Raw genomic sequence first — 14,398 nt, 5'->3', positions numbered from 1 at the left:
TGGGGGAGGGAATGAGGTGTGGAGGAGAGAAAGCATACAGGCTGATAGAAGGGAAGAAAGATTGGATGCACAGTCAGAAGAAGAAAGTGCAACCAGAAATCACCAGACAAGGTAGGAAAAATGATTTTATTTTAAATTTAGCAAAGTGGAGGCAGTATTTCCACAGTTTTCAAAGGAATTTGCCCAAATAACTTAATAGTTAACTGGGTAAATTCCCAGAGATGAAAACTTCCCTTCACTTACTATGCACAGTTCTGAATTTATATCTGCTGTCTATATTTTACAATATGGTCACCTTTTACTAAACCGCAATAGTGGTTTTTAGCGCAGGGAGCCTATGAGCGTCAAGAGCAGCGCTGGGCATTCAGCGCAGCTCCCTGCGCTAAAAACTGCTATTGTGGTTTAATAAAAAGGATGGAGGGTATATTTGTCTATTTTTGTATGCTATAAAAACCAAATACAGAGACTGAGAGCTGTTGATGAAGAGCTACGTGTGTGTCTTTCTTCGATTCCAGCCAGAATATCAGCTTTGTGTTCAGCCAAACAGGCCCAGGTTTCGCATTGAATAAAGTATTTTATAATTTTTCACTATTCTGTTTACTTAATATTTCATAATAAAGTAATTATAAAATACTTTCTTTGTGTTTATTTGATTCCTATTCAAGAGAATTACTTTATATATAGTCAATATAGGCACAGAGTTAAATTTTTTAACATTTTCTAATGGTGGTGTGCCTCGTGATTTTTTTCATGATTTTTTTCGTGATTTGCCCAAAAAAGGTTGAAAAACACTGCTCTAGAGGATGTCTGCACATGCGCAGATATTGACACAATGATGTCGTCATGATGATGTCATAACATCGATGTCCGTGCATGTGCAAAGGACATTCAGACACGTCCCTGAGCTCAGTTCAAAAACTCAAACTGCCAGGTTTTGAATATCCTCCCGTGCACCCAGATAATCCTCTAAAAAGAGGACATGTCTGGGTTTCCCCGGACTTCTAGTATCTCTCTCTTGTTGTCACTCCGGATGGCTTTCACCCTTGTCTGAGTTTTTTTTCCTACCTCTTGCTCCGCTGAAATTTAATCTTTGGGCTGGGCTGCAGCAGCAACATGAGCTTGATACTGTCGAGCTGCCCCAAAAGCTACCTCTCTGGAGCATTCCGCCTGTGTGGAAACAGGAAGTCGCTCCAGAGAGAAGGCTTCTGGGGCAGGCTGACGGTGGCAGGCTTATCTCGCTGCTGTAGATGGCTGCTTCTGGGGCAGGCTGACGGTGGCAGGCTCATCTTGCTGCTGCATCTGGGTGCCCGAAGATTACATTTCAGCAGAGCCGGAGGTAGACGGGGGACAGAAAAGAAAACCTGGACAAGGGTGACAGCTGTCTGGACACCAAGACAGTCCTCTAAAAAGAGGACATGTCCGGTTAAATCTGGACGTCTGATAACCTTAAATTTTACACTACTCCCTTCTAATCTCCAAATATATTGAGGCAATCTAACTGGCTGAAGGTTTGATTAGTTGGTTTTGGAATGTGCAGGTCAGAGGGGTAGTGGTGGTTATTTTCACTGAGCAGAATAACCTGCATCTATTTAAAAGTTGGTATGATGGAAAGGAAGTGATGTTTAAATCTAAGCTGTTTTTGTTTGGAGTCTTGAGATGCAGATGAGATTTATTTTTTCCTTAAGTTTTTTTTGTTGTTGTTTTTTTCCCATAAAGCATAGCTACCATAGTGACCGTGTTTGAGGCCATAGATGATTCTGAGCAACCTTTCTTATTGTTGCAATAACCACATAGGATCAGGCAGGTCTTGCTCACTGAGATGTGAACACATGGATCATAAAGAACAAACGATTAATGGTTTTTATACACACAACTTAAAAGTGTACTGGAAAGATAATTGAAGAAAACGCGATTGCACTTTAACGTAATAGTAATCTGATACTTTTCCGTTACATGAGGCGACTAACAAAAGGTTGTAATTCCACCAGGTTTACTTAGGGAGGTACCATCCTGCCCGCATTATTTATGGGTGTTGCCAGTTTGTTCCTGTCAGGGCTGGACTTCTTACTTTTGATATAAGTGGCCACAATAAAGGATAGCTTTATGGAATATACTGGGCTAGTAGCTGGTTTAGGTTGTAGTTCTACTTTCAGTGCACGCTTCCTTTTCCCCCTCTCTTACCGTGGTACAGCCTTTCCTTCCTCCTCAATGTCTTATGCTAATCCCGTGACATCATCACTAAATACACAGAGTGGCTACTGGTTAAATTACAAACCAGCAGAAAGGTTGGACGAGGTGTGCTGCTTCTGGAAGGGCTGGAAAAGAGGAGGGGGCATGCTTGCATTCCTCTCTTCAGAGCATGCTTTGAAAGGTTCTTTTAATTTCTCGGTTTGTTTACTTTTGGAGGTGGCTAGGCTGGGTTTCAAGCTAACTTAAGCCCAGAGAGGCTGCATGCTGAGGCCCCCCACCGCCCAGAGCTCACGCTGGTCAGGTTTGGATCCGTTACAGATCTCTTTGCCATCAGCTGGCGGAGCTGGATTTTGAACTGAAGTTGTATTTACTTAAGGTTCAGCCAAGTGTTTTCACGGAGAAATGAAGCCGCATTTCTGAGGACGCTAGAGTTTGGACGGATCTATGTTGGAACACTTTGTGTCTTTTGCATGTTTTAGGTCGGCGCATTGCAATATTTGTCATAAATGGAATTACAAAGGACCTCCAGTATGCCGGGGCCCCTGGTGCCTGGATACACAACCCAGGTACCATATAATTATAATCAGTTAGAGGGAAGATTCAAACAACTACAAGGTGAGTTCCAGCGTTTTCTTAGTTCTGATACTGTAGACTGATAGTAACAAGAGTTTTACTTTTGTTAAATAAAGATTGTGTTCACTAGAATGCGTTAATGATGTGAAAGAAAGAGACGTTTTGTTCCCGTAAAATTAGTGTGTGTGGATTTGGGGGGGATTTTTTTTTTGTTTTTTTTTAAATACAGTTGTAAATGTATAATGTGAGACTGTCTGGTACATACTGAATGGTACATACTCCATTTTACTCCGTTTTCTAAACTGTATTATAGTCTTAAATGTAATAGAGCTATCCCAGTCTGGGTCATCTGTAACAATAGCAAATGGGGGAGGAGGGAGTGGTCTTTGTTAAGAGTCCCTTGCAATTTACAGGCTTGAATAATGGTGAATCATAGGAAATTGCATCAGTTAGGTTAATTAGCAAAACACTTAGAGTATGTTTCTTGCAATATTTAACATGCCATTTGTAATAGAATGGGTTTCTTAATAGTAAGCATGTGCCAGTTATTGAGGTACAAAGTCCTGTGAAATGTGTTGAGATATTTTCATTATACTTTAGTTGTGAGACCCAGACAACTGCAACAATCATGGGGATATTTGTTCTAACTTTGTGCAGAAACAGGAGTAAATGCTTAAATATTCCACTAATTTACTATATCACCATATTTTATGCTCCATAAGACGCATTCCCCCCCAAAAAAAAGTGAGTGGAAATAAGGGTGCGTCTTATGGAGTGAATATAACAACTCCCCCCCCCCCCCCCTTTCTCGGTACCTTTTTTAAAAAATTCCGTCAGTCCAGCGTGCTTTCCACACTCCTGTCTCGCTGGACGGTTGCCTCCTGATCTATTACCCTGTTCTCTTCCGGCAGCGGCAGAGTGGCGCACGAGGCAGGCACACACTTTTTACATGCCTGCCTGGTCCTGTGCTGCTCCCTGAATGGCTGCTGTCAGTTCTCGCTGGACTCGCAAGAACTGATGGCAGCCATTCAGGGAGCTGTGCGGGACCAGGCAGGTATGCAAAAAGCGCACGCCTGCCTTGTGCGCCACTCTGCTGCTGCCAGAAGAGAGCAGGGGAACAGATAGGAGGCAGCTGTCCAGCGAGGCAGGAGCGCGGAAAGCGCACTGGACTGCCGGGATTAAAAAAAAAAAAAAAGGTACGGGGAGATTTTAAAAAAGGTACCGGGGGGCTGCCTACCACTAGACCTGTCTTGTACCCTCTCCCGACCTACCACTAGATCACCAGATGGGAAGGCAGGGCGGTGGGCAGAATTTTTCTTACTTGGGTTTCCCTCTACAGGGGGGGGGGGGGTGCGTCTTATGGTCGGGTGGTCTTATGAAGCGAAAAATACGGTATATGCTGCATGCATTAAAAAAATGTGCTTAGGATTTTTTCCCTCCTACAGTCGTTTGAAAAATAATGTTTATCGCCATACCTAACATAAAAAGAAGCAGCTACACTGAATAAACTGAATGTATCTTGATGTTTCATGAGACCTTTTTTTTTTTTTGTATCCATGAAATAGCACATGTTTGTACATTCAGGAAGGGGGAAGAATTTGTAAGTGGGTTAGAATCTTTTTGAAAGAACACCTCACAGTTCATATACTTTAAAAACCAGCAGTAAATTTACATTAGGTACCAGCATATTAGGTCTGGTCTGAAAATAACATTTTAAGAATTAGCAAGCTTAAAAAAAGTTTGTGTGGTAGCACTAGGATGTGTTAAGTCCTTTGTAATTCAAGCATACAGAACTGATATAGTAAATTGAAAGTTCTTGGAATGTAGAATTCATTTTTATTGAAGAAATAGTTTAGTATATCTGGGAGAGAGAAGCCCATTTTATAATCTTTTTTAGGGTCTAATTTCTAATTTTTGAAATCATGGCTCTTCAGAAATTGATGGACAGCCAATTCACATCAGATCATGAACAACAGAGTTTTGAGGCGAACATTGTTTGTACTTTATTGCAGTGCTAATCTCTTGTTCAAAAGCACACTTGGAATGCACAAGTACAAGAATATTTTCAGATTAGAGAAATCTAGTAACTGATTTCTCCCAGTCTCTTGTAATTTATTTGCAAGTATGGGCAAAGAAAAACAATCCAGTTTATTAGCAGGGTGCTGGGTGGAGCCTTTCAGCTGTCCACCCCTAATACAAGGCGCTTTCTCTGAGGAGAAGTAGGCATAATATTCTCACATGTGGATGTTGTCATCTGATATAGCTCAATGCGGACACTGTCAAATGTAGCATCACTTTAAATTTTAGAGACAGCATCCCTATTATGCATCCTCGGGTGCCTTCCCGCCTGATGTTAGAGCACAGGACCATCAAGCTTAGATTCTCAAAAACTAAGTTAAAAAACGAATGGCTGCTATTGCAGCCGTTCTGGTAGTGAATTGAAAAAAGTGAGTCATTCTCCCAAAATGCTCATACAAATGAGATTGGCGGAGAGTTGCAAAGACTCATTAAATTTGCATGTGCCCATCGCTGGTGATAGTGATGGGCACATGCGCAGAAAAAACATGAAAAAACCCCCCAAAACAGCGGGCGAGATGCCCATTTTCTCCTGCTGCCACACAACCCTCCCCCCTTGCAGCGGGAGAGATTCCCACTCTGTGCTGGGGTTTGAAACAGTGCTGTCACTGTACTGGCACCCCTGGACCAGTTGCTGATTTTTGTTGTCAAAAGCTGACGTCGCTCTTAGAAAATGGCTTGGTGATTTTTAATAATCCACCGAGTGCTCATTTTAATGTTGAAGAGCCCATTTGCATGCCAGTGTCGGAGATTGCTAAAAAACTCGCTAAAGCCAGAGATAAGCTGTTTTCGATAATCTGCCGCTAAAATGCGTGCAGGCTAAACTGTCAAAAACCAGTTTAGCGACCGTGTTAAAGTTTTGAGAATCTGGGCCTCAGTCTCTAGTTTTACATGGAGCAGAGAGATTGCTCTGTCAATCTTTCCTCAGAATATCAAACCTTTTTTTTTTTTTTTTTTTTTACACCTTATGGTGCCTTCCCTTGTGCTTTGTTGGTTTTTTTTTGTTTTTTTTTTTAAATAGTTCATATTGTCTTTTTTTTTTCCTTTTTAATTTTTTTTCAGGTTCATGGTTTTGCAGCCTTTGGGGCCTCAAAGGTCTGTTTTTCTCCGAAGAACATTGACATTTTTCAGTACATCTAGTATTTGAGCTCCCTGAGCTATTGAGCCATAGCAATGGCCATTTTTCCCTTCATGTCATAGAGTAGTGTCTCTCAAACTTTCTCGAGCCAGGGCACACTAAAGGTAGTGGCCATGGTAGTGGTAAAGGTAGTGGCCATGGCTCAAGGCACCCAGAAATTTACGGATGTCACCGTGATGAAATCATGCACATGCGTGACATCATCACACTGACACCCATGCATGTGCAGAGGCCCTGAAATGCCAGTAGGACATGCCAGCAGGGAAGTCTAACAAATATCAGCTGAGTATCCCCAACCACAGACCTCCCAAACTCCACCCAAGCTCTTCCCCCAGATCCCACCCCCCCTTTACTAATTGTAATGCAATTTTTTCCCATTCATTTTTCATATACACACAATATACACTAGAGATATAAATTCTCAATACTGACACATTTCAATCGCTATATTGAAAATAAAATAATTTTCCCTACCTTTATATCTGATGTCTTTATTTTTCTGTGCTTTTAACTGTTTCCAGGGCCTTCGTATCCATTGACTGGTTTTCTCTCTGTCTTCACTTTCTGCCTTGCATCTTTCTTTGGCATTAATTTAACATTCAATATTTCCATTTTTCTGCTTTCTTCTCAAAATCTACTTTTCCATGTCTTATCTTCCCTTCCTATCTCTCTCTCCATCCCTCCCTATTTCCATGGTCTGACATCTCTCTCTTTCCCTCCTTGCCCCCCGTGGTCCGACATCTCTGTCCTTCCTTTCTCCCTTCCCAGTCTGGCATCTCTCTACTACCACTATTATTTTTCTATAGCGCTACCAGACTCCCCTCCTTCCCTTCCATTCCCTGGTCTGGTATCGCTCACTCCCTTTAGTCATCTCTCCTCTATCCACCCCCCACAGTGTAGCATTTCTCTTTCCCTTCCTCCTTTCTGCCTCTTCCCAATCCAACATTTCTCCCTCCTTTCCACCAGTTCAACATTTTTTTTCTTCCTCCTGCATGCTTCTCCTCTGGTCCTCCTTCCTTCCCTCCCCCAACCAACATCTCTCTCTTTCTCCCCCTCCATGAGTCCAACTTTTCAATCTCTGCCCTCTCCCCCTTCCCTAGTGTAACATTTCTCCTTCCCTCCTTTCTATCCTCCCCATCCATCTTGCCCGCTCCATGAGTTGAACACTTTCTGCCTCCTGCACGCTTTCTCTCTCTGTCCTTGGCTCTTCTCTGGAGTGGCATCCCTCCTTCCCACCCCCCAACCAAACATGCTCTCTCCCCATGCACCATCTCACCCTCTCCTTCAGTGTGTAGCACATTTCCTTTCCCTCCCTTTCTGCCAGGTCCATCAGCACCTCTTCTCCCTTCCTTTTACCTCCCCCCTTTCCAGCAGTACCCCTTTCCTCCTCCCCCTGTCCAGCAGTACCCCTTCTCCCTCCCCTTCCAGCATTACCCCTTCTCCCTTCCCTCCTCACCGTTGTCCAGCAGTACCCCTTCTCCCTTCGCTGTCCAGCAATACCTCCCCTGTCTAGCCTAGCGGCAGCTCACTGTGTGCTTTTAACTTCGGCACACAGCTGCCGCTAGCAGTAGTTTAGCCATGGTTTCATCAGGCAGTCTCTGGGGCCTTTGCTAGGCTGGCCCTCTTCAATGATGCGATGTGGGCTGACCGAGCAAAGGCCCCAAGGCTGCCTGATGAAACCGCGGCTAAACTACTGCTTAGCGGTAGCTGTGTGCCGAATTTAAAAGCACAAAGAAATGCCGCTTCTGGTCTGGTGGTGTGAAGATGAGGAAGGCAGGAGTCCTGGCAGATACGCAACCAACACGACAGTAAGAGAAGTCAGCTGACACAGGTGCCGAAGCCTTTATTCCTGCCCAGTGAGCCGCAGCACACTTAAAATCTCAAAAGGCACACTAGTGTTTCGCAGCACAGGTCATTTCAGATTCTGATCTCCATAATTGGTGTTCAGTGCTCATAGTAACATAGTAGATGATGGCAGATAAATATCCGAATGGTCCATCCAGTCTGCCCAACCTGATTCAATCTAAAAATTTGTTGAGTTTTTTTTTTTCCTTCTTTAGCTATTTCTGGGCAAGAATCCCAAAGCTCTGCCCGGTACTGTTCTTAGGTTCCAACTACTGAATTCTCCCTTAAAGCTCATTCCAGTCCATCTACACCAGTGGTCTCAAACTCAAACCCTTTGCAGGGCCACATTTTGGATTTGTAGGTACTTGGAGGGCCTCAGAAAAAAATAGTTAATGTCTTATTAAAGAAATGACAATTTTGCAGGAGGTAAAAACTCTTTATAGTTTATAAATCTTTCCTTTAAGCTAAGTCGTAATAATAATTTTGTAATTTATAGCTAAAGAGACATATAATCAAGAAATTGTTCTATTTTACTTTTGGGATTATGATAAACATACCGAGGGCCTCAAAATAGTACCTGGCGGGCTGCATGTGACCCCCCCAGGCTGCGATTTTGGGACCACTGATCTACACCATCCCTGTCATTGAATCCCTCCCCAGCCCATCCTCCACCAAACGGCATAGATTCTACACTCTTCACCACGTTGACAGCCTGCTGGATACTCGAGGTCTCCTACACTTTGACATGCTATACCACAATCTGCCTCCACACCAGATTCCCAGCCTGCACTGATGCTTTCTATCCAGGAGGAGAGCTGGACTAATCTTAAAAAAGAAGCTTTCAGGGCTTTTATGAAGAGAATATTTAAATTGTGCTCCATCTAGTAGCTAGCAAAATTTTAGAATATTGTAAAACATTGCCATAAGGGTTTAACACTTGGCAGAACTACACTTCTCCCTCCGAAACTGCGGTTTCAGTATCCACAGATTCAGTTATTCGCGATTTTTTATTTAAAAAAAAAAAAAAGTTAATTCCGGACCTTCACTGCCTCCCTCCTGGCATCCCTCATAGATCACTCATAGAAAATGGCTGTCGTTTTCATCGTAGTCTCAAGAGACTACGGGAACTCACGTCAGCCATTTGCTATGAGTGATCTGCATGGGGCAGAAGTGTAGGAAGATCGCTCCTGCCCCGAAAGCCCGCTAGACCATCAGGTAAGGTCTGGGATGCTGAAAGGGAGGAGGTAAGGTCTGGAATGAGGCAGGGGTAGGTCAGAGCCAGCCGAAAACTTATTCGCGATTTTTCACACTTCGCGGTCTGGCTCTGCACCCAACCCCCGCAAATACCGAGGGAGAAGTGTATCTGGATCCTCGCTACTGGCAAGTTTTTGTCAGATATATAAGAACTTTTGTTGGTTGTGCAATAAGATTCTGGGTTTTTAAATTGTTTTTTAAAATGTACTATTCCATTTTATTTCCCTCTTAAGATTACAAATATACAGTACTCCCCCGCGAATTTGCGGCTTCAGTAATTTGTGGAGTTTTTTCTTCTAACTTATGATCTAGTAGTAGAAGCCAGAAAGGGCTGAAAATGGACAAATAGGTCAAGATCTAGCATTTCGTTCGACTATACTTACTTTGGCCAGTATTCCCATTCAACTCTCATGGCAAGAGAAGCCTTAAAACCTTGCTGGAAGAGCTCGATTGTGTAAGCCACAACAGAGGCTGTGACTGAAACAATTCCACACCCCTGCCTGTGTTCCGGCAGCTCAGGCTCTCTTATCTCTTTGTGAAATGAGCGAGGTGTTCTCGTGGTTTACGGTAGACAACATTGCCAAACTCCTACCGAGAGGCCCTCCCAGTCAGTGAATACTTCTGAATGACATTGCAGGAAATTAATATAGTACTCCCCCCATGAATTCGTGATTTTTTTGGACCACATCCATTTTTACATATTTTCATAATTCGCAGGGACTGAGATACCTAACCCCTGTGAATTTTGGTGGGGGTGGGGGGGGGGGGGGTGTACTGGGATCCAGTGTTCTCCCTAGAAATGTTTTCCAGCCGGGTGGCATGAAAAAGTAGCCGGGCGGGACGGGGAAATTTGGTGGTGGGGAAAATTAAATGTGCATTATTTTTATTATTATTAACTAGCTGATGCCCCGGTGTTGCACGGGTATTTAATTATAGCAATAACACTGTAAATGGATTCAAATAAAGATACTTTATAGTGGTGAATGAAATTATTTTTTTACAGCTTAATAAAAAGTACAATATTCAAATTATAATGTGAAATATTTGACAAAATGAATACAATACAACTAACGCAAAACGTGATTATAAACAACATTTTTAGTTTCACCTCCTGGAGCAAGAACATATAAATTCTTGGGTGAACCCACCCTTGAGCAAGCAACATAGAGTTGTGGGCCGCGAGACCCCCAGAACATATCACCCCAGGTAGTGAGGGATCTGCATACCAAGTTTCGTTCAAACCGGTCAAGCCGTTTTTTAATAACTGTGAGAATGGCAGCTTTTTACATTTTTTCCATTGACATGAATGGGTGAAATCTGAATTTATGTTTGTAGCTCCGCCCACGTGTGCAGGTGGGCCGCGAGACCCCCCAGAACATATCACCCCAGGTAGTGAGGGATCTGCATACCAAGTTTCGTTCAAATCGGTCAAGCCGTTTTTGAATTACTGTGAGAATGGCAGCTTTTTACATTTTTTCCATTGACATGAATGGGTGAAATCTGAATTTATGTTTGTAGCTCCGCCCACATGTGCAGGTGGGCCGCGAGACCCCCCAGAACATATCACCCCAGGTAGTGAGGGATCTGCATACCAAGTTTCGTTCAAATCGGTCAAGCTGTTTTTGAATTACTGTGAGAATGGCAGCTTTTTACATTTTTTCCATTGACATGAATGGGTGAAATCTGATTTTATGTTTGTAACTCCGCCCAAGTGTGCAGGTGGGCCGCGAGACCCCCAGAACATATCATCCCAGGTAGTGAGGGATCTGCATACCAAGTTTCGTTCAAATCGGTCAAGCCGTTTTTGCGTGATCGCGGCACATACACACACACACACATACACACCTCCGATTTTATATATATATATATATACAGTGGTGCCTCGCATAACGGTCGCCTCGCACAGCGGACGCTGCGCACAACGAACTTTATGTCGTGATCCGTATAACGTACTTCGTTTCACACAACGAAGTCGCCCGAGCTGCATCCTTCCGGGGTTCCTGCGGGGTTGGATCGCAGCGGGGTTGGTTGAGGGTAGTCTCCTTCTCCTTACCTGCCCTGTCGCAGCACACAGCCGAACGGAAATCTTCCCGATGTCAGCGCTGACGTCGGAGGGAGGGCTTAAGCAAAGCCCTCCCTTCCTCCGACGTCAGCGCTGACATCAGGAAGACTTCCGGTCGGCTGTGTGCGGCTGCGGCAGGGCAGGTAGGAAGAAGGCAATGGCGAACGAAAGAGGGGGGAGGGGGCGGTCCGCCCCGAAGAATGTGCACAGCTGGTCAGGTCCCCCGATCGACCGACAACAGGCCCGGCCGACAAACCTCCCTGCCCTGTAGCCGCGAATCTAAATTACCTCTTACAGCAGCTTCAATAATCCAGCTGCTGTAAGAAGGTAATTTAGATTCGCGGCTACAGGACAGGGAGATTTGTCCGACCGGGCCTGTTCTGTTGTCGGTCGGGTGCAAAAGCGCCACAAAGGTGGAGGCAGGGAGGGAGGAAAGGTGGAGTGGAGAAGAAAAGACGCTTAAGGGGGGAGAAGGCCGCTGAAAGCACATGTTGGAGCAGGGGATGAGAGGGAGGGAGAGAAGGGGAAATATTGGACAAGGGCAGAAGGGATGCTAAATCATAGGGTGACAGGCAGAGAGAACAACAGGAAAAAGAGTGGAAGCAATCTTGAACCCTGAGGGTGAGGGCAGAGAGAGGTGGTGAGATGATTGATCATGGGGAGAGGGACAAAAGGGAATAGAGATGGGATAGGAAGATAGTGGAAGTAAAAGGACAGGGAGATGTATGTTTTTAGATGTATCTAAATAAAAATAATAACAAAAAATTTATCTTTTTTATGTCATCTTAGCATATTTTATGCTGCAGAACGAATTATTTTTTTTTACATGTATTCCTATGGGAAAACGCGTTTCACATAACGAACGTTTCACATAACAAACTTGCTCCTGGAACCAATTAAGTTCGTTGTGTGAGGCACCACTGTATATATATATATATATAGATTATTTTCTAATGCTCAATATGACTTCCTTTTTTAAGGTTTGACACGTAAGCAGTGTTCCAGTAGCATTTAAGCCACCCTTGAAAAAAAGTAATGCAGATCCTCTTTACCTTAGCAACAGCAGCAGATGAATCCAGAGACCAATGGGATAGCACACATCTACCAGCAGGCGGAGATAGAGAAACTGATTAACAGGTGGTCCTATTGGCTGGCATTCCTCCTGTATCTCCAATATGCTCTATCTCCAAGCAGGTGATGGTTGCTATTCGAATAGCTCCTGGATTCTGGCTGTGACTGGAACTTTATTTTCTCCTGTTGAGGTTTCTCTTCATTGAGACTGCCATTCTGTTTCTCCTGTTGAGGTTTCTCTTCAGTGAGACAGGGGTGACCGGCTGAATGGTGCTGGCTTTAGGGGTTACATATGGGCCTCCCCAGGTCCCTGCCTCACCCTTCCTCCATTGCTAGAGGGTCTGACTGGCTCTCAAATTTTTTTCTTCTTTCCCTTCTCTGTTTAAAAAAAAAAAAAAAAGAAAGAAAGAAAAGGGAGACCACAGTTGCTACATTCTGCTCTGTTAGTGCTGCACATCCAGCTCTAACTGGCTTCAACCGGCCCTAACAACAAGCTTGTGAGTATGTATGTGTTTTTTACTGTTGTTTGATCTTCAGGTTCTGTTTGGGAGTCTTAGTACTGTGGGTTCAGTCAATGTATGTTTAAGGAATGGATATTTTATTGAGGCTAAGTTTTATGACTAGAAATCCATTGAAGGAGCCGGGACTTTCCTGCCCTTTGCATTCACACGCTTGGTTTCCTTGTTGGTTACAGCGCGGGAGTAGCGGTGCGATTTCATGCTCGCACTTGTTCTCCTCGTTGGGTTTCAGTGCAGCAGTAGTAGTCCTGTTTATTCTGAGGCTCTCTTTCGTCGGTGTTTGTCACGGTCATGTGCAGCTGATTGTGCCGGTGCCGATTTATAGCAGCGTGCATGAGATGGGATATGTTTTTTCCGGCGCTGTGGGAAGCACCGCACCGTTCTTCTGGTTATTCCCTGAGTCTGATTTTCTTTTTATGCAGGCCGTGGCAGGGTAAATTTTGTGGGGCTTGAATCCAACTGTTTCTAGGAGCGTTGATGCAGCGGCCATTTATTGGTGAGAATCGGGCGTGCGCTTGGGTCTCCGGCAATGGCAGGAGAGCTGCAGCATTCCGGTAGTTTATTTCCAGCTGACTTTGGTCAGGCTATGCTACGGCTTCTCTCCTTTCTGGTTCAGACAAGTTGTACGTGTTTCACCAGCTTTGGGACAAGCTTGGGCAGATTTATATGTCTATGTCTGTGTTCCTACTGTATTCCCTTGCAGGAAGCTGCAGGTTTAATCGGACTCTGGGATTAGCACTCAAGGGCATTACCAGAGAGACTCTGACCTGTGCTAGGTCACCAGTCTCGGTTTGTCTCCGGACTGGGTCGACATACGGCAACTCACGGCACAGTGAGATCATCAGTAAGATAGTGCCCTGTCTTTCACACGGGTATCTCATTGTCTCTCTTGGGATCCCTGCAGATTGAGCCTTTTACTGTTGGTAACTGTCCTTCTTATTTGGGCCTCTGTGCTGCGCTGCATGTGTCTAGTAGTAGCATAGGATATATATGCCTAAAGGTAGTACTAATAGTTTCCAAGTTCGGGCTGTCTTTGTGGACATAATGACACTTCGCATCTTCCTGCGGCCAGGACTCTCTTTCTCTATTTCTGAGAGGGCCTGGACTTCAGATTTCCATGCTTATCACGCTGGTTTCTCTTGTCGCCATCTTCTCATGGTACATGCTAGATGGACCCCATGACCAGACAGGAAGGGCTGTGCAGCTCCTTCTAACCAGGAGCCAGTTACCTATTCTATCAAACCCGCGGAGGAGTGCGTACTATGTGGCGGATAGTCTCATTCCTGAAGCTCTCATTAGCGATGTGAGCTTTGTCTGATACCTGTTAGGTTGCTGTTGTTTTCCACAGGGCGGTAGATGCAGCATCTTGATTACATCTAGTACGTATTCACTTTAAAGGACATACGTGTTTTGCTCATGTTGCATGGAGTTAGTACTGTTTTCATGGCTCCAGTATACTCCTCTTTACATTGCGAAACTTGATTTTTCCTAGGAGAATTTCTTTCTTCTTACAGATCCTACAGTTCTCATCCTGCTGATCCCTGACCTTCTGCACTTCATTCTGAGGGGATCTTGACTTCTTCCAATGACTCTTCAGGCTTTCTCATGAGGGAGAAGCTATAATGTCAGGTCAGGGGGCTGTGAACATTTTTCAGGATGCCTGCAACTTTG

The 14,398-nt window shown here is 44.3% G+C and overlaps 1 protein-coding gene across 3 annotated transcripts in view; it reads left to right on the top strand.

Moving 5' to 3' along the window:
- The window catches only part of SPTBN1 (spectrin beta, non-erythrocytic 1), a 569,130-nt gene that overhangs the window by 178,107 nt on the left and 376,625 nt on the right, over window positions 1-14,398 (top strand). Inside the window, exon 1 of one of the 3 annotated variants that reach the window (XM_033938994.1) lies at window positions 2,276-2,805. The exons of the other annotated variants lie outside the window; for them this stretch is intronic. Coding sequence (XP_033794885.1) covers window positions 2,697-2,805 — 109 coding nt within the window. The 5' untranslated portion in view covers window positions 2,276-2,696. Of the gene's footprint in view, window positions 1-2,275; window positions 2,806-14,398 lie in introns of those variants that run through there. 3 annotated transcript variants of the gene reach the window in all.

Source organism: Geotrypetes seraphini, chromosome 3 (genome assembly GCF_902459505.1).
Source record: "Geotrypetes seraphini chromosome 3, aGeoSer1.1, whole genome shotgun sequence".
NCBI classification, from domain to species: domain Eukaryota; kingdom Metazoa; phylum Chordata; class Amphibia; order Gymnophiona; family Dermophiidae; genus Geotrypetes; species Geotrypetes seraphini.
The sequence above is the reverse complement of the archived record's forward strand: the minus strand, read 5'-3'. Positions and strand labels throughout refer to the sequence as shown.